This window comes from Marmota monax, unplaced genomic scaffold (genome assembly GCF_021218885.2).
Source record: "Marmota monax isolate L192 unplaced genomic scaffold, Marmota_monax_Labrador192_F-V1.1 WCK01_AAM20220418_F8-fsc00073, whole genome shotgun sequence".
Taxonomy (NCBI): Eukaryota; Metazoa; Chordata; class Mammalia; order Rodentia; family Sciuridae; genus Marmota; species Marmota monax.
Window position 1 is genome coordinate 2,935,589 of NW_026692846.1, and position 18,456 is coordinate 2,954,044.

The following is an 18,456-nucleotide window of genomic DNA, read 5'->3' on the forward strand; positions in this document are numbered from 1 at the left end:
CCCACAGGTAACGGGCGCAGATTGTGGACAGGATGTAAAGAACGACTCCCCAAAGGCAGTAGAGTAACAGAGGGCCAGAACCTGGAAGAGGAGGGGCAGTTGGAAGAAGGGAATGGCATGGGCTGACCGGTGTGTCTGTCTGTCTCTGTGTCTCTCTCCAACTTGAACTGAAAATTCCTTAGTCGTGCCACAGGGTGGCGAAGACATGGCAGCTGCCAGCCCTCTTCCTGTCTCACAGAACCAAAGACGCAGGGAGGGACCCAAGCCTCGCGTGTACACTGCTCGTGGCTCTGTTTGCTTCCTGAATGGCCTTTGCACATTCATAGCCAGATCTCAGGCTGCGTAGCTGCAGCTGGTAGAACTGCACGAAGTTCTGCCGTCTCACTCTGTGGGGAGAACAGAGCTCTGAGAGTCCAGCTCGGTTAATTGTGTGTACAGCAGAAATATCGATAGTCCTGGAAGGAACATAACAAGAGTATGAAGTCTTTGTGACGCACTGTTCGCAATGTCTAGGGCATAATTCAGCATTTCTTTTTCCTTTTTTTTTTTTTTTTTGTGTGTGTGTGTTGGAGATTGAACCCAGGGCCTTGTACATGAAAGGCAAGCACTCTACCAACTGAGCCATGTCCCCAGCCCCACAGTATTTCTAGACACAAAGAAAAAGGACTGAAAAAATAAAAAAGAAATGTCCCTTTACTCTAGAGAAAAGGCAGCTGGGGAAACTGACCCCAGGGGGAGGACTCAGATTGGGATTGTCAGGAAGCCCGCGTGACTGGTTGTTACATGAAGGGAAACACGCTCATGATGTAGAGTAGAGTTCTAGCACAGAAACAAGTGTAAGAGAGGGGAAACTGACAAACTCGAGAACCAAAAAATACAACATCCGAATTGAAAGTTAACCGGTAGGATTAAGAGCAGATTGGAGATGGCAGAGGAGACAGGAGACCTAAAGATTCCTCAGTAGAGATCATCCACAGCAAAGGACAGAGAATAAAGATCATAAAGAGAGATGAAGAGAGCCTGAGGAAACGGGGACAGTATCAAAGAGTCAGTCTGTGTGATGTATGTATATAACCACGTACGATACGTCTATAATTGGAGTCGTAGAATAGAAGAAATAGAGAACAGATCATCACAACATTGTAAGAGTTGTAAATCTACAGATTCGTGAAGTCCAGCGAGCCCGAGCATGGAACGTGTCAAGCACCTCTTCCCTACTCATCAGAGCCACACTGCTGAGAAGCAGCAACGGCAGGAGGCTCTGGAGAGCGCCCGGCGCATGATGAGCGGGGGACAGTCCCGAGGACCGCCACAACCTCCTTGAATGACACAGTGGAGCTGGACCACTGGGAACCCTCCTCAGGGTTCTCCGTGAAGAGGGTTGGAGCCCCGACTCTGTATCCAGCAGAAATATTCAAGAATAAAAATGCAATAGGAGATTTCAGAGTCCAAATCTGAAAAAAAGCATCAGCAGATGCTTTTTAAGGAATGCCAAATAAACTGAAGAAGCGTCTTCAGGTACAAAGAAACAGATCTTTCAAGAAGGAAGGAGTTGTCCTGCAAATGGTGAAATGTGTAGGTATATACGATTGTTTCTTCTGGATTCCTTTAGAATAGATACAACTAGTAAAAGCAAAAGCATATGGTGGGGTTTGTGTTATGTGTTATCATATTCACTAAGTGGACTGTAAGTGTTTGATAGGTAATATCTGTAGTGATCACTAAAAGTACCTACCACTGAAGGCTATAGTATATTGGAATTTGCCTAGATATTCAGTTAATCAAAAGAAAATAGGAACAGAGAAGCAAAGAAACAAGGGGGGTCAGACAGAAAGCAAATAGCAAATGGTAGACCTAACTCCAACCTAATCACAATTACATTAAGTGTAAGTAAACTGAATATGCCAACAAAGATGCATAGAAAAATAAGAGCCATTTATATACCATGTATTTAAAAAGTTCCTTGAGAGGGGGACTGGTGAAGACCCAGCTGGCAGAGGGGTGCCTTGGCGGGGTGGCTGTCACCTTCAGGTGAAGGGCCTCCAGACAGAGTGCAGCTGGGGAGCCGATGGGCTGGCGGCAAACTGCGGCGTCTAACCTGGGGACTCCAGATTTTTAATCTCATAGCTTTTTGTGTCAGGAAATAGTTTTACTTTGATCTTTTCAACTTGGTAAAATGTAACATCCATTCTTAACTGGAAGGCCACACAAAAATAGATGGCAGAATTTGCCAGTCCCTGTGCTAGACATAGCTCTCGAGAAGGAGCTGAGACTGGGGTGCACCTGTGAGCTCCTCCAAATAGCACAAGTGATGACAGACAGCTGGGCCCTGAAGAGCCCACACTGGAGCCCTGCCCCTGCCCCTGCCCCTGGGCAGCCTCCTACCAGCCACACACACCTAGAAGTGTGGGGAGGAGCAGTGTGTTCCTCGGGCCCAGGCACAGCCCTGACTTGAGCAAGCTGTCCCTGATATGGGGGCAAGCGTGTGGGGCACACAGGCTCGGCAGGACTGTTCCTTAAAAGCCTGCTCTGTCAACCTGCTGGGAGAGAGCACCTGCCGGACTGCCTGTGTCCCCCTCTGAAGACTGCGACCCCACAGCCCCACCCTCCATGGGCTCAGGTACCCACTCCTGCCTCGTCCACAGCCCAGTTCCCCTGACAACTCCTCTTCCCTTGGCTGAATGGTGTGGCCTCCCAACCCTGTCAGCCACCCTGAGCAGCACAGTCATATGACATCTCTCCACGGCCGGCTTCTCAGCCCATGTGGTGGCCTGGGGGCTGGAGGCTGCCCAGGCCAGGCCCAGCACCAGGCCTGCTGCTGTTACCCAGGGGGACATGCAGCAGGTCCCCCTCATGTCTGCTCATCTCCTGCAGCTGGACCAGCATCAAACAAATGCATCTGCTGTAACTTGCACACTGATGTGCCAGGTGTGTGTGTGTCCAGGTTGATGGAGCCACAGGGTCCCTTATGTGGCACTTCGGTCTCACTGGGAAAGGTCTGATTTGTGGAAAACCTGGTCTCAGAAGGGACTTGGTAACAGACCACACTGCAAGGCCTCGCAGTGGAGGGCACCCAAGGATTTGCACTAAGGGCTTGGCCAGCCACAGCCCAAGACAGGACCAGAGTTTGGTTAACGGGTCCCTGAGCAGCATGGCAGGGACAGAGTAGGAGTCTTAGAAAAGGAATTGAGGCTATTGGAGGCTGAGCAGAGAGGTGACTTCTGCACAGGGCAGACTGACGCTCCCTGGCCAGCATCTCTGTATGGTTTGGGTCAGCAAGCCTTTTTCTCTGTGGGTGTCATTTGGCTCCAGGCTGGGAGGGGAGGGGGCTGTAGGTGAGCTGTCACGGATCTCCAGGGAGCCACAGCCTGTCGGCAGTGCATATGGTGTCTCAGGGGTTCCAAAGTGTACCCTGTGCTCAGGGTGGGTGATGCTGCAGGCAGGGCAGGAAGTGGGTGTGGGGCCTCCTGAACAGGTGTCCCCCCCCCCCCACCAGGAGTTTGAACAGTGACAGGTGAGTGCCTCTTTTTGGCATGAACGTGAGAGCCAATGGGGTGCTAGAGGGTACCCCAGCTCTTTGGGGGAGAAGCAGGGAGGTACTGAGCACAGGGACACAATCTGGACTCGACACTTGTCATGAAGCTGTGACAGTCTGTGGGGGTGACGTGCTTCCCATTCTCTGAGTTTTTAGCCTCACTCTAAGTAGGTTTGGTCAGGAGCTATTTCGGAGAGAGGATTCCTAATGTGAGCATCGTTAAGGGTGGTCGGGGTGGTGTGGCCAGTGGCAGCCCATGTGTCCCCCTCGTGTGCCTCTCAGGGAGAAGCCAGAGTCTGTGCCTACTGTGGTGCCACCTCTGGTGCCCCGAGGGCCTTCATCAGCCCTCTGGCACTTGGCAGCACCAGCAGCTTGGAGCGTCTGCCCAGGCCATGCTGCCCCAGCACCTGCGGCACGCACAGCCGGACCACACAGCTGCGCCCAGTGTGTGCTGCCCTGGTACTGTATGCAGCAGGTGGGGCCCTGCAGGCCTGGTCACCCACGCCAAGGCCCCTGGCTCGCCTGGCCTCCCTCAGGAGGAGGTGTGCCCTAGGAACCTTGCACGTGGGCACACGCCCGCCTCACAGCACATGTTCCCCCAGGGCTCCCGGAGCAGTACTACAGTCTCACCTGGTTCCTGAGCCCCGTCCTCGGCCTGCTCTTCACGCCGCTCATCGGCTCTGCCAGTGACCGATGCACCCTGAGCTGGGGCCGCCGCCGGCCCTTCATCCTGGCACTCTGCGTGGGCGTCCTCGTGGGCGTGGCGCTGTTCCTCAACGGCTCTGCCATAGGTGAGTGCTGCTGCGCACCCTGTGCAGTAACCGGGGACTTCACTCTGGCCCCCTGGCGGTGGCCAGGCCCAGGCGGCTGCTGGAGCCGCCTTGTGGGAAAGCTGGAGGAACCTGCTCACAGGGAAAGGCTTCCTGCCCACCGACCGTTTGTTTTTCATGCATATCTGACACCACGTCCTGTTTCCAGCTTATTTCAGTAATTATCTCTTCTCTTTTTGTTCTCCTTTTCTCAGAGTTGGTGTTGAAAGCGTCCAGAGCTGGTCTGATACTTGTTTTTTTGTTTCAGGCTCTCACGTGCTGTTTTTACTGGTGGTGGTTTTGTTTTTAATCAAAGCAACTCTGTGTGGGAAAGTGTGTTTGCTTTGAGGGCATTTGTCAAATGGGGTAGTGAGCTCCCCACACATCCTGAGGTGGAGGTGCCTGTGCACGCCCAAGGAGAGAGGGCCTCGCCTGAGGTTGGGTGCGGGGCCAGGAACCTTGGTGCAGGAGGGCTGCTGACTCAATGGGCCTGGCTGCAGGTGGGGCTGTGGGCTTGGTCCTGCCCACCTCCTGAGCCTAGCGTCCTCCAGCCAGCCCAGGCCCTGTACAGATGCCCTGGGGCTGCTTGCCTCCCATGCCTGCTGCTGGCTCTGGGCTTAGCCTCCCCTTTCCCATGAGCAGGGAGGTCCTCCGATAGCAGGTGGCTTTCCTGGGCCATGTCTGGGGTACAGCCCCATCACATATAGCCAAACACAGCCAGCCCAGAAGCTCCAGCCCTCAACCTGGGTGCTGTCTCTGCAGTCTGAGGCCAGTGGGGTGCTTCCTGGCAGAGACCCCGTTTTCTGTGCCTCCTATGGACCAATTTGTCCAGATTTGGCCGAACAGTGCTGTGGGGCCATTCCTGGGCCCCAGCCTTCAATCCCACCCCATGCCCTCTGATCCTCATACAGGAGGGTGTGCTTTTTTCATGGGAACATGAGGCCCAGTTTGGCTGGTCAGGCATCGGGGACAGGAGGGCAGTTTGATCTCTGGGTCAGGGTAGACCCCTGAGGAGCTTCCTGCAGGCTCACGCTGTCTCCATAGGACTGGGACCAGGGTGCGTGGCCACTCGGGTCCCTCTTGGCTGCACCCTCCAGGGCCAGGCTGGTACAGGCAGGAGGCAGAAAGCCCGAGGGGCCGTCTCAGCATGCGTCAGAGGTCTTCCAGCCCGTGGGCTGGCCCTGGGGGCTGGCCTTCAGCATCAGTTCTTGTTGAGAAGGGCAAGGAGATGCTTTTCTCACAGAAGGCGAAATGGCAGTGCTTAGCTGGCACTAGCTGGCACTCCCAGAAGGAGGCCACCCCTAGCAATGGTGCAGTAAGCCCAACCTGCTCTGCTTCCTGCTCACAGCACAGGGCCAGGAGCCTTTTGGAAGAATCTCCCCACACGCCACACAGCGGGAAGAAGCAGCTCGTTTCTTTCCCAAGGGTCTGCCAAAGAACGAGGCTCTTGCTCTGGAGAGGTCGCACTGTGCCGGCCACCTCCCTGCAGGGGACTGCTAGCTCCCCGGTCCAACGAGGCAGGTATTGCCGTCTGATCACCCCCTCCCATTCTCTGTCCAGGTCTGGCCCTTGGTGATGTCCCCACCCGGCAGCCCATTGGCATCGTTCTCACGGTGCTGGGAGTGGTGGTCCTGGATTTCAGTGCTGATGCGACTGAAGGGCCCATCCGCGCCTACCTGCTGGATGTGGTGGACAGCGAGGAACAGGACATGGCCCTCAACATCCATGCCTTCTCTGCTGGTAACGCCTTGCCTGGGGCAGACCGGCCTCCCTCAGTCATCTGCCAGGGTTCCAGGAGGGGGTGGGCCTCTGCTGCCCTGTGTGCAGCCCTAGCAGGATGAAGAGGCAGGAATGGGGACAGAGTGTCAGGCCAGTCCTGCCTGGGGTGATGTGCTCACAGGGCAGATGGGCAGGCCCCATGCTGATCTCCGCCCTCCGCCAGGCAGTTCCACACGCATCCAGTAGAGGACCCTGAACCTAAGGCCATGTCAGATCTGGGAGTAGTTTGCATTTAGTTAATTAAGCAGGGATTTGGGAGACCCTAGTCCTCAGTTCCACAGTCAGGGTCCCCGCTGCCATCTCGTGCTCCATCCCAGCCCCTGTGTCCTGACTCACTCAGGGTGGGCCTGGGGATGGGGGCCGCAGTGGTCACTGGCTCACCCCTGCTCTCCCCACCAGGCCTCGGCGGGGCCATTGGCTATGTGCTGGGCGGGCTGGACTGGACGCAGACCTTCCTGGGCAGCTGGTTCCGGACACAGAACCAGGTGCTTTTCTTCTTCGCTGCCATCGTCTTCACGGTGTCAGTGGCCCTGCATGTCTTCAGTATCGAGGAGGAGCAGTACTGCCCACAGCAGGACCGCAGCTCGGAGGAGGCCGCCCTGGCCCCCACCCCTGGCCTTGCACAAGATGGCAGCCCCCTGTTCCCAGACGAGGTGCAGTCGGAGCACGAGCTCCCCCTGGACTACCTGGACGTGGACCTGGTGCGCAGTAAGAGTGACTCTGTGCTGCACGTGCCGGATGCTGCGCTGGACGTGGAGCCTGAGCTGCTCTTCCTGCACGACATCGAGCCCTCCATCTTCCATGACACCTCCTGCCCCAACACCCCCCGGAGCACCAGCCAGGAGCTACTGAAGGCCACACTGCCCCGCCTGTCCACGCTCCTCAGGGAAATGGCCAAGGAGGACGAGACCTTGCTTGATAATCACTTGAATGAAGCTAAAGTCCCAAACGGAAGTGGCTCTCCGCCCAGGGACCCCCTTGGCTACGTGAGGGTGGGCATGAAGCCCTCGGCCACATCTGGCTCCATGCGGCGGCGGCGGCATGCATTCCGCAGGCAGGCCTCCAGCACCTTCTCCTACTACGGCAAGGTCGGGTCCCACTGCTACCGCTACCGGCGGGCCAACGCCGTGGTGCTCATCAAGCCCTCCCGCAGCATGAGCGACCTGTACGACCTGCAGCAGAGGCAGCGGCAGCGCTGTCGGCACCGGAACCAGAGCGGGGCCACCACCTCCAGCGGGGACACAGAGAGCGAGGAGGGCGAGAGCGAGACCACCGTGCGCCTGCTATGGCTGTCCATGCTCAAGATGCCCAAGGAGCTGAAGCGGCTGTGCCTCTGCCACCTGCTCACCTGGTTCTCTGTCATCGCTGAAGCTGTCTTCTACACCGACTTCATGGGCCAGGTCATCTTCAAAGGGGACCCCAAGGTGAGCACCTGGGCAGGCGGCTGGGAGCGTGGGGTGCTGGGGAGGAAGTGTGGCACGCTGAGAATGAAAATAGGGCCTCTGCCAAGCCTGCCCTCACTGCCCCGTCCACATGGACCAGGCGCTGTGCAAGCCTGAAGCAGGTCACCATGGGGCCCCGGGAGCCATCATGCCCGCCTGGCACTCCACCAGGCAGACGCACTTTGAGAAGCCCAAGTGAGGCTGTCTTCAGCTGTCTGCCGCCCTGTGCCAAGCTCACCCAACCTGGCAGTTCAGGTGACCATCTGGCGTCACTCATGCCAGCCGTGCTGGCGGTTCTTCCAGCCCCTGTGGTACCAGCGGGGCACACCCTGTGATGTGTTTGCTACCTGGTCAGGAGGGCCTCAGTAGTCAACACACACCAGGCCCACATGTCCACTCCTCCTCAGGTCTAACCTGGGGCTTAAAGAGGGCAGGGTCACCCCTGGGTTTCTGAGCTACACAGTCAGATGTGGCAAGGAGGGACCCGAAACCACTGACCCAGTGAAGACTGGACCAGGGAGGGCCCCCATCTTGCTTGGAGCCTTCTTACCTCCTGTGGACCAGGGAGGGCCCTTCCTTGCTGGAGTGTTTCTCACCTCCTGAAATACAGTCAGCCACAGTTGAAATGCAGAATCACCCCTTTGTCCTGAGCACGCAGCATATGCCCCGCTTACCCAGTCTCCTTCTGAACAGGACGCCTCCAACTCAACTGCCTGGCACGCCTACAACGCTGGGGTGAAGATGGGCTGCTGGGGCTTGGTCATTTACGCTGCTACCGGTGCTATTTGCTCAGGTAAGAGGTGTCCAGCTCAGGTAAGCTGTAGCCCTAGAGAGTTCTCAGCAGTCAGATGAGGGGATCCCATACCTCATAAGGCTCAGGTGTCCGTGGGACCCTGACTTCTGTCTGGGCAGGTGAGAAGCTGTGGGAATAGCTGCTGTCGGCTGTGCTAGGAAGGGGTGTCTCTGAGAGCCCGTGGAGGCAGTCTGTGCTGTCCCACAATGCTGTCCATATGGACGGCACCTCTGTCTAGGCTGTCCTGGGTCCTGCTGGTTCCTGCCCAGGGCTCAGCAGGAGGAGCAGGGTCCAGGCTGTCATGGGCATGAGGCCTCTACCTACAGGCACAGCTTTATCCTGATGGATAGGGTGGGGTGACAGGCACCCACCCCAGGAGCAGCATGCCCAGCTCAACCTCTGGGACTAGACGTGATCATGGTCAGGGTCCCCTTGCCTACCCATACTGTCTAAACCCTGGGGAGGAGGCCAGCTTTACACCAGCCTCGAGTGGACTTGGGTGGCTAAGGTAAATGCCACGAGGTCAGCCAGGCACTGGAGCAGCTGTGACTCGGCTGTTGCCACTGCTCTGGTAGAGGAATTCTCGGGAGCTTGGGAGGCACCTCCTGGAGGAGGTGTCATCTAAGCCACCAGGTCAGGATGGGTGGTGCAAGGCAAGGTCCTGAGACGACGACCTGGGCTGTCCACGTCAGGAGAACAGAGTAGTGCTGGGTCAGGCGAGAGAGTGTTCTGGCAGGTCAGGGAGGCCCAGAGCTGTAGGAAGGGCCAGCTGCTGGCCTTGCTGAGGTGCCAGAGCCACGGGGGGCCAGGCGGGTCCAAGGCTGCAGATGCATTCAAGAGCAGGCAGTACCTGTACCCCAGACCCCATTTCAGCTGGAGGAAGCCATGTTGGATGAGACAGGACAGGAGCCATGAGCTCATCCCTGTCCCTGTGGTCCCTCTCTGCAGCCTTGCTACAGAAGTACCTGGACAACTACGACCTGAGCATCAAGGTCATCTACGTGCTGGGGACACTGGGCTTCTCTGCAGGCACAGCTGTGATGGCCATGTTCCCCAATGTCTATGTGGCCATGGTCACCATCAGCACCATGGGCATTGTCTCCATGAGCATCTCCTATTGCCCCTATGCCCTGCTGGGACACTACCATGAAGTCAAGGAGGTACGTCCATCCCCAGGGTGCTGGGGTAGGGGTGGCAAAAAAGGAGGCCCAGGGAGCCACACTCCAGCCAGGGACATCCCCATCCCAGACTGTGCTGTCCATCTCCACTCCCAGAAGCCTTCAGCCGCTGCCTGCCCTGGTCAGTCTCTGGCCACAGGATCCCCCCCGCACTGTAGGCCAGTCCTGCCAAGAGGCTTCTGGAAGTGCGCCCTGGAGGGTCACTGCCTGCCCTGCTCGAAAGGCCCATCAAGCATGTCAACTGCCCTAGCACAGAGTTCATCATAGACCTGGGCATGGGTGTGACCATGACTGTCCAGCACTGTACACCTCTGAGGGGAAAGGAGGTGCTCGTTTCTCCTACCTGAGCCTCAACTGTGCTTACTCCCAGTCTCTTGTGACAGTGGTCCAAGCAAAGTGGATTTACTGAGTAGCTGCATAGATGCATCTAATCCAAGCCAGAATCCCTGGCCTCCTTGCCCTCACTCTGAAGGTGACCGTGATCCTGACCTCTAGCACTGTCCTCTCCCATCTGGCCTCTTTCTTTCACCTCCTTCTTGTGACAAGTGCATTGCCAGCAGCTCTGCATGCTCTTAATCCCCGTGCCCTGATGGGCTCTGATACGCCCCTTGATTGGCACTTGGGTTCTTCCGGTTTGGAGCTGTTTGAGATACCGCAGTAGTGAGCACCCCTCCCTATGCCTTCACGGTCTTTCATGCCCCATCTGATCCTGTGGCTGGCTTGAGGTGGGGGACGGAGACAGCCGTGTGTCCTCCCGCAGGTGGCTGGGTGCTGGCCAGTCATCTTCCTCTCCTGGGACAGGTGCGATGCTGGCTTGAGTGAAGCGACTCTGGCTCTTCAGAAGTGTCTTGGCTCCTCCTAACCATTTGTTTTTCATCCACTCTGAGCTTTTGAGTACACCTTTACCCGTATGCATCCACCTGGGAACGATTGATAACGTGGCAGAGCCAAGCCCTCCTGTGCACAAATGTATATTATTCTGTTATGAATTCTCATGATTTTCTGCATACAAAACCACATTAGCTGTGTGTAATGAGAGTTTTAGTTCTTCCTTTCTAACCTTGGTACGTTGTCTTTCTTTTCCTTGCCTTCTGGTCACGACTAGTACCTCCAACGTGAGGCTGGGTGCAAGTGCCGTCATTGTTTTCTTGTTCAAACTCTAGCCAGGAGTGCTCACGTCTGTCTCACTACAGAAGTCAGGGTTTTCTGGAAATTCATCCATTGCATCTGAAATTTCCACTATATTTACATTAAATTGTTCAGAATATTTCCTTACAATGTAATGCAGTAGCACTGTTATCATTTTTGATACTGTCTGGGAATCAGTGGAGTCTGTTTCCAGGAGCTTTTCGGACCCTCGGTCCTCTGTGGTACGTTCACTTTGTATCTGTTTCTGCTCTTTACGGGTCTTTTGCTTTCTGTTATTTTTTTTATGTTTAATTTGCTATCTTCTAATTTCTTTCTTTGATTTTAGCTGAGTATTTGCACTTAAGGGTACTAATTTCCCTCTACTCACAGCTTGAGCCACACTCTGGGAAGTTGTAATTCATTGAGTTTCAATCACTTAAAAGATTTTCTAATTTTTGTGATGATTTCTGTTTTGAACCATGAATTATTTAGAAGTATGTTGATGAATTTCTGACATAGTGGATTTTCTAGTTTCTAGTGTAATTCCTCAAGGTCAGAAGACAATCTTACGTGACTTCAGCCCCTAAAATTAATTGAGCCCCCCCCCCCCCGTGGCCCAGTGTGTCACAAATGTTTACAAACATTCTTTATGCTCTTGGAAAGAAAGTGTGTCCTGTGCTTAGTGCCCTGAGTGTGTTGAGCTCTTCTGTTCCCTTCCGTCCTGTGTCCACTAACTCTGTGAAAGGTACATTGGAACCTCCCTCTGTAGTCATGGTACACACACATCAAGGTTGCTTTGCCTTCCATCAGAAGATGTGGTCACTTAGTGTGACCACAAGTGTCTATGCAGCAGGGTTCACTTGTATCTTAGGAAACAGATGAAGCCCCATGCCCCGTTAGTATGATCTAAGTGTCAGTGCATTCAGAATGTGGGAAGCATTGGCATGGACTCAGAGCCCCTGTCCTCCAGCCCTCACTGGAGACCACCTGGGTGGGCAGAGTCAGCCCTGCTGCCCTTCCTTGGGACTAGAGGCCGGGCCCCAGGGAGCCTGTATTCTGATGGATGGGGCTGACAAAGCTGCTTCCTCACCTCTCCCCTCCAGGGAGCAAGAACATCCCCCGTCTCCTGTCTGCATGGTGCGGAGTCAGAGCTGGGGTGCGGGAGGCCCAGGCAGGAGCAGCTGTGTGCAGACCCCTCAGCAGGGTCACACCTCTGAAACCCCAGCAGGTCTCCCTTCCCTGGAACCCCTCACTCTGAATTCTCTTCTCTTCTAGTACGTTCACCACAGTCCTGGGAACTCGAAGCGTGGGTTTGGCATCGACTGCGCCATCCTTTCCTGCCAGGTCTACATCTCCCAGATCCTGGTGGCGTCCGCCCTCGGGGGTGTGGTTGATGCCGTGGGAACTGTGCGTGTCATCCCAATGGTGGCCTCTGTGGGCTCTTTCCTGGGCTTCCTGACGGCCACGTTCCTGGTGATCTATCCTGAGGTGTCAGAGGAGGCCAAGGATGAGCAGAAAGTTCTGTCCTCCCAGCCTGCCCTGGAAGGTGAAGGCCGCGGGGGCAGTGAGAAGCCCACTGTCCTGAAGCTGTCGCGGAAGGAGGGCCTGCAGGGGCTGGTGGAGACCGAGTCTATGGTCTGAGCACTCCATTGGCATATTCCGTGCGGGAGACCGTGGGCAGGGGCTGCTGGGCCCTGTCCTCACTGGGGCTTCCAGGCCAGCGCACGCAGAGGTCCTTCTCAGAACAGTCGAAATTCCGTAGTTGTAGGGTAGGTTTGAGCTCTTTAGGCAAAGATATCACACTAATTACTTTTTCCACAATTAAAAAAAAAAAATCATTTGAAATCTTTTTTTTTAATTGAAAAAGATCTTTTAATTTCAGCTCTTTTATTCTGCAGGTATATTATTCTGCATGTTTTTAAATTGTAAAACAATATAGCCAATAAGCAATTTAGAAGAAAAGATATTGCATTTCTAAAATTATAATTGAAAATGCAGAAACTCTGACGTCCTTGACATATCTTGTCATACTATGTCAGAAAAATCACAGTGCAGCTGGTGACGGGGACGTACACCAGACGTCCCTCACTGGCGCTCAGCTGTGGATGTCCATCGGGTCTTGTCACATTTTGTTGGTGCTCCAGCTGTTGGAGAGTATTTTTCTTTATGATCATTTTTAAAAGTTTATTTTTCTCCTTCACAACTGTGGTTTTCTTAGAAGAACAGCGTCTCATCTCGTCCTCAGAGAGTCTGACGAATCGTGCCTGGGGTGAGCCTGGGCTGGGACAACCGCCTGCTCTGGCAGCCACACACCCGAGCTGGGAGGCCCAGTGGTGGCTGCTGGCAGAGCGGCCATGTCAGATCAGCTGGCACCTGTGTGTGTCTGCGTCCAGACCCCGGCACCCTCCCAGGCCCGCCGCCTGCAGGCTGCTCCCATCGTCAGTCCCAGGGCCCTCTGTCCCCTCTGCCATGTGCTGGGAGCCCTGGCCAGACTACCTCGCGTGTGTGGGTGGTGGCCTTGGCCCACCTGCTGTCGGACTCCCTGCTGGAGCTCATCTGAACTCTCGTGGCTTCTTTGCTGCTCACCCGCTCGTCACGGTACGCTCGTCACAGGACGTGGAACCGGTGCAGAGAGAAACAAGTGTCTCTTCCTGGGTCAGCGAGTGTCTTTCTCAAGGCCCCCGGCTCAGCGTGGTATTCCTGGTTTCAGCGAATCAGCAAAACTCAGGCTGTGGGGAAGAACAGTCACCAAATGCTGCGGTGGTTGGAGTGTTTTCAACCACAATCTCTATGAAAAACTCAGCCGTGTCCACTTGTTTGAAACGGTCGGTCTGAGCTCACTGAGGTCAGGAGGAGGAGGGCAGCCCCGCAGTCACCCAGACGGAGCCAGACCTTGTAATGCTCGTGTTGCCACGAGTTGTTTTTTAAATAAAGTACTTTAAAATGCATGAGAATCATGCTGCAATATGATCATTCTAAAGCATATATATACATATATTTATACACATATATATTTCAAGATGAAGCTAAGCAGTTTTTAAATAAATTACTTGAATTTTCTGTGTACTTAAGGAATGGCTGTTTAATGTCCATAGCAGGCCACTGCTCTTGCCATGTCTCCTGCCACTGGTGGCACTTTGTAGCTTTTATGTTTTGTGTACAAGAAACAGTTTGGTGCCTGTTTATGAGGTGTGTACTCAGGGCGTAAGGGTGCGTTCCACCAGCTGAGGACAGGCTTCCGGCCCAGATGCTTTCTGTACATACCAACTCTTGAGAGTGGCCTTGTGAATCTTGTGCTTGGACGGGGAAGGTCTCAACTACTGAAAGCGCCGCTGGCATATCGTTAGCCCTCCCACCAGCCAAGCCCTACCTACTGGGCACTTTGTCCCTCTCAGGGTGACGGGCACTCCTGGGCTCCTCCTCGGCTGAGCATCCTTGGCGGGGCCCTCCTGTGCAGCCTGATTCTCTTTAGTGCTCAGAGCTTGTAGCAGGTCCTTCCTGAGATCCCGCCTTGGCTGTTGGCTGCCGCTGGCCCTTCCCCACCTAATGACTAGGAAATGGGGGCCAGAGAAAGCTGGACGGGCAGGGGCTGGTCTGAACCAAGAAGTGGAACAGCCAGGCGCAGCATGGGGTCTAATCGGAAGCTATGCACTGTGCCCCTGTCACCTGTGCCACCTGAAGCTGGTTCACCTGCAGCTCTGCCTGGCCAAGGTGTGCGGGTGGAGGCTTGGGGCCACCACCTGCCGTGTTGGTCCTCTGACCCTGGCCTTGACTTGGCTGTGATCTCAATTGACAACCGAAGACGTCTGTGTTCCCACACAGGCCTCATCAGAGCCACTGTGAGATACCAGAAAGGAAGCCAGTGTCCGCTCGTAGGTGACACCAGTTGGCTCACACCTGGTGGAGCTCCAGAGCTGTAGCCCTCTAGATACTTGCAACCAAAGTCTGTTCCTGTGAGTCTGGTCAGTGTACTTAGTTCCTAGGGTCACTGGTGGAGTCAGTTTCCGGTTTCCCCTGGTAGGTAGACGTGGGTGACCCAGATCCCTGAACTCTGGGCGTGGGTCTGGTCTGGGCACAGGACCCTTAGGCCCTCCCTTGGGATGAGTTGACTGCAGTCCGACCAGCCTGAGGCTGTGGGCATTGGAGCCTGTGTCTTAAGAGCCAAGGAGAAGGGCAGGCTGGCTGTGCCTGCTGCTTCAGAGGACACGCTGGCCTGGCGCTCGTGCGCCGTCCACACCTCAGGTCACAGCAGCAGGGGAGAGGTGGGAGTGCCAAGTCCCACAGGCACCCCATCTGTGGCCTCTTAACTTGAAAGACTTGGGCCTACGGGACCCTGGCAGAGCTGAGGACACAATGTGGAGTGAGCCTGCAGCACCCTCAGGTTTGGGCCGGGTAGGCCCCTGGCTGTGCCCCCGAGTGCTTGCGAGGGTTGCGCGGGGTTTCAGTGGCTGAGCACTGTTGGCTCCCTGGGTAGGGTGGCCTTGGTCTGATTGGTGTTTTTATGTGCTGTAAAGAGTCAACTGAGTATCTTATCTTTTGGCAAGATGGCTCTTACACATGGGGAAGTTCCCTCTGCAGGAGCGCAGGCTGGTAGGAGGGGGAAGAGGCGTGGGCTGCCCCTGCCAGCCTCCAGCTGGCCCCCTCTGTTGGCAGAATGGCTCTGACGCGCCCTGGTAGCTATGGAGCTGGCGGTGGGCGTGGTGTTCTCCTTCTCTTAGCCTAATGCCAGGGGTCTTAGCTGAGGTGACGTTGCCCACTGGCTTTCGAGCTTTGGGGCCCCAGCAAGGGCCAGGCCTGGGGAAGGCACTGTGTCTAGTCATGTTCCTGGGTGAGGCAGGACAGCTACGCCCTCCGCAGATCGCCAGTAGCTTCCAGCTGGGCTCAGTCTTTCCGCAAGGCTCTGGGTGGGAGAGGCAGCGCAGCAGCAAGTGCTCTGATGCCCAGAGCTGAGTCCCCTCCTCCAGCGCCCATGACCTCTGCGGCCTGTGGTACTGGTCGCACGTCTGAAGAGTACTCTGATTCCAGCTGCTCCATCTCCCTGAGCGTCTGCCTACCTTAGCCACCAAGACCAGGTGTGTGAATTGCCACCAGAAACAGCCTTGTCTGTCTCTGTACATCCATCAAGCCGCTTCTGAGACTTGCGTCCCACTGCCAGCGTCCAGCCTGTGTCCAGCTGGGCCCCACCGGCCTGTCGGGAGTGGCCTGCTTCCAAGAACTCCTGGGCACTGTCCAGCACCACCTGGGAGTGTTGTCCGTTCAGTTCCAGGTGAACTGGTCCTGGCTCAGGTGGTGTGTTGGGCCCAGCCTAAGCAGCACTGGTCACCACCTCACATGAGGCTGGCATCACCATCCTGGCCAGAGCCCCAGCCTAAGCGGCCCCTTGGCCTGCCCATCTTCAGACCTCTAGGAGAGCCTGATGCCCTCCTCTGGTGGCTTCTACTGCCCTCCCTGGAGCTGACGGGGCAGTCACTGTGTGCACTGGACTGAGACTGGATGGTCCGTTTGCCTGAAATGCCTGGTACCAGAGAAACTCCCCAAGCACCTCGGAACAAAGCTATTTGGTTCCATTGTGAACTGGCCACAGGACAACTTTTTAAATCAACTTATTAAGTTGGAACACTGTAATAGCTCTTGCTGATTTTAGCAATGGTTTAAGTGTGTGTTAAACACATGATGTTATGTTTTATGAGAAAAGGGATTATAAAGAAGAGTAATGTCACACATGACTTAGTTTCTTCTCCTGTGTGTGTCTGTTCTCCGCAGAGCCGGGGCTTCCGTGTTCTCTGCAGCCACTTGTTGCACGCATGGGGCTGCAGCACTGACCTCCTGCAGAGGAGCCTGTGCAGAGGTCAGCGCCACCCCTTCCTCTGTTCCTCTGTTCCTCTGAATAAACCTTCCTTCCCTCTAAGCTGCCGATGTGGGTTTCTCTGTCACTTCCCCATGGCTGCCCTCTGCCCTCCTTGGGTTTGAGGAGCAGGGAGGAGGGCTGCTCCCAGGGCTGGAGGTAGGGGTGGGCACAAGGAAGGTCTCCACTTCCCTGAGGCTCCCCCAGCTACAGACCTGGGCCCACCTCTTGAGTTCCCCAACCCTGCTTCTGCTGCACTGAGAGCCACAGCTCCGCAGCCTGGCTGGGCTGTTCCGGTGGAGGAGGGGCTGGGAAGTTGCAGACTGCCCCGGGTCTGGTTGACGTGCCAACATGGGCATGAGTGGCCACACCAGGAAGGGGCAGTGGGTGACCCTTGGTGGTCCCTAATGCACGCAGGGTCCTGGGGCAGAAAACACCATCTGGGTCTTATGGCATTCCACCCAAGAGGGTTGTCAATGTCACAGCCAGTTGGCAGCAGGGGAAATAGGAGGCTAGTCCCAGCTGGTGGGATTTGAGCCAGAATGCACCCACCTGCTGGCCAGGGGTGAGGCAGGGGCGATGGTGGGGAATGCAGGCAAGAGCCCCTCAGCACAGCTGGGTAGGGTGAGGTCATCGAGGGACATGAGGCCAAGTATTGGGAAGGCTGCAGCCCCTGCACCTCATGGGCGAGTTTCTCTGCAGGGAACCCACATGGCAGGACCGAGTCCGGTTGTCCCCAAGACCCTGTGTTCCCCCTGCAGCAGGGAGCTGTGGACACACGTGACTGGGGCGACACCGAGAGGGGGCCTCCTCCACAGCACATCTCGTGCTCCAACTTGGGGCCACCTGAGTAGCACACCCAGAGGTCCACGGGTGTGCTACCTGAGCTCAGAGGGGACAAACTGGCCACCGTGGGGCAAGGAGCAGTAAATAATGTAGAAAATGGCACCCCACGCCCCCCACCCCGAACTGCACAACCTTTACATCTTTGCATGCAAAATAATGTTAAAAAGAAGTTTTTATTTTACAAAAAGCGGACACTCCGGTTCTGCACTGTGCAGCCGTTTGGGTTTGGCTGACGCCCTGCATGACCAGCGCTTAGCACCCCACACCGCTGGTCAGGGTATTGTGCTTTAACCACGGTTACTTCACACACAGTAAAACCAACAGGTATGCAGTCAGCAGTTCTATGAGTTTTGACAAATGGCACCTGAGAAACTGACGCCCCACTGCCCAGGACTCCTGGACTGCAGCCAGTTCACTGCCACCCAGACAGCCATGAACCCAACCAGCCCGGTAAGTGCCACCTGTTTTGTGTCTGGCTGCTTTTGCCAGTCAGGTAAGTGGTTCTATTTTTTCTTTTGATTTCAGATTTTTTTTCCTGTGTTCTCTAAAAAAATCTCTGTCTGCACTAGGTTGCAAAAACATTCTCCTAGGCTACTTTCTAGAACTTCTAGTTTTACATTTAGATCTGTGAACCTCCTTGAAGTAAGTTTGGTTATTGAATTTTCACGTGAGGAGAGGGTTGAGCTGCTCTTCAGCGTCGTCCTCTCTTCCCTGTCCAGCCGGGGCGGCACTGTGTGCTCAGCGGGTTTCTCACGGAATCGACTTTTTCTTCCTGAAAGTCAGTTGACTGCGGACTGTGCTAGACCCTGCACTCTGTTCTGTGGGTGCATTTGCCATCAGGTCAAATCCTACGGTGTCTTAATTCCTGTGGTTTTTAGTAAAGCTTAAAATCATGTAATATGACACTGTTTTTTTCTTCCCTTGAGCAATCTTGATAGTTTATCATTCTTTACAGAATGAACTCTTGGTGTTGTCCACTGTTTTCCCTTTTCTTTCCCTCCCTGCCCCAGGACACAGGCTAAGAGGCAGGGGCTACTGACACTCTGGACCACCCGTCTCCCACCCCCTAAGAGCTAGGAGACTGGCTGATAGGACCTCCCT

General features: G+C 55.3%; 1 protein-coding gene across 4 annotated transcripts in view; it reads left to right on the forward strand.

Moving 5' to 3' along the window:
- Positions 1-13,612, forward strand: part of Slc45a4 (solute carrier family 45 member 4) — a 69,734-nt gene extending 56,122 nt beyond the window's left edge. For 3 of the 4 annotated variants that reach the window (XM_046449026.2, XM_046449024.2, XM_046449025.2), the window contains exons 3-8: positions 4,138-4,326; positions 5,905-6,084; positions 6,523-7,547; positions 8,259-8,358; positions 9,307-9,518; positions 11,940-13,612. In XM_046449026.2, coding sequence (XP_046304982.1) covers positions 4,138-4,326; positions 5,905-6,084; positions 6,523-7,547; positions 8,259-8,358; positions 9,307-9,518; positions 11,940-12,305 — 2,072 coding nt within the window. In that variant the 3' untranslated portion in view covers positions 12,306-13,612. Of the gene's footprint in view, positions 1-634; positions 1,576-4,137; positions 4,327-5,904; positions 6,085-6,522; positions 7,548-8,258; positions 8,359-9,306; positions 9,519-11,939 lie in introns of those variants that run through there. The other variant, XM_046449027.2, reaches the window with a different exon arrangement.
- Positions 13,613-18,456: the final 4,844 nt, after the last annotated feature.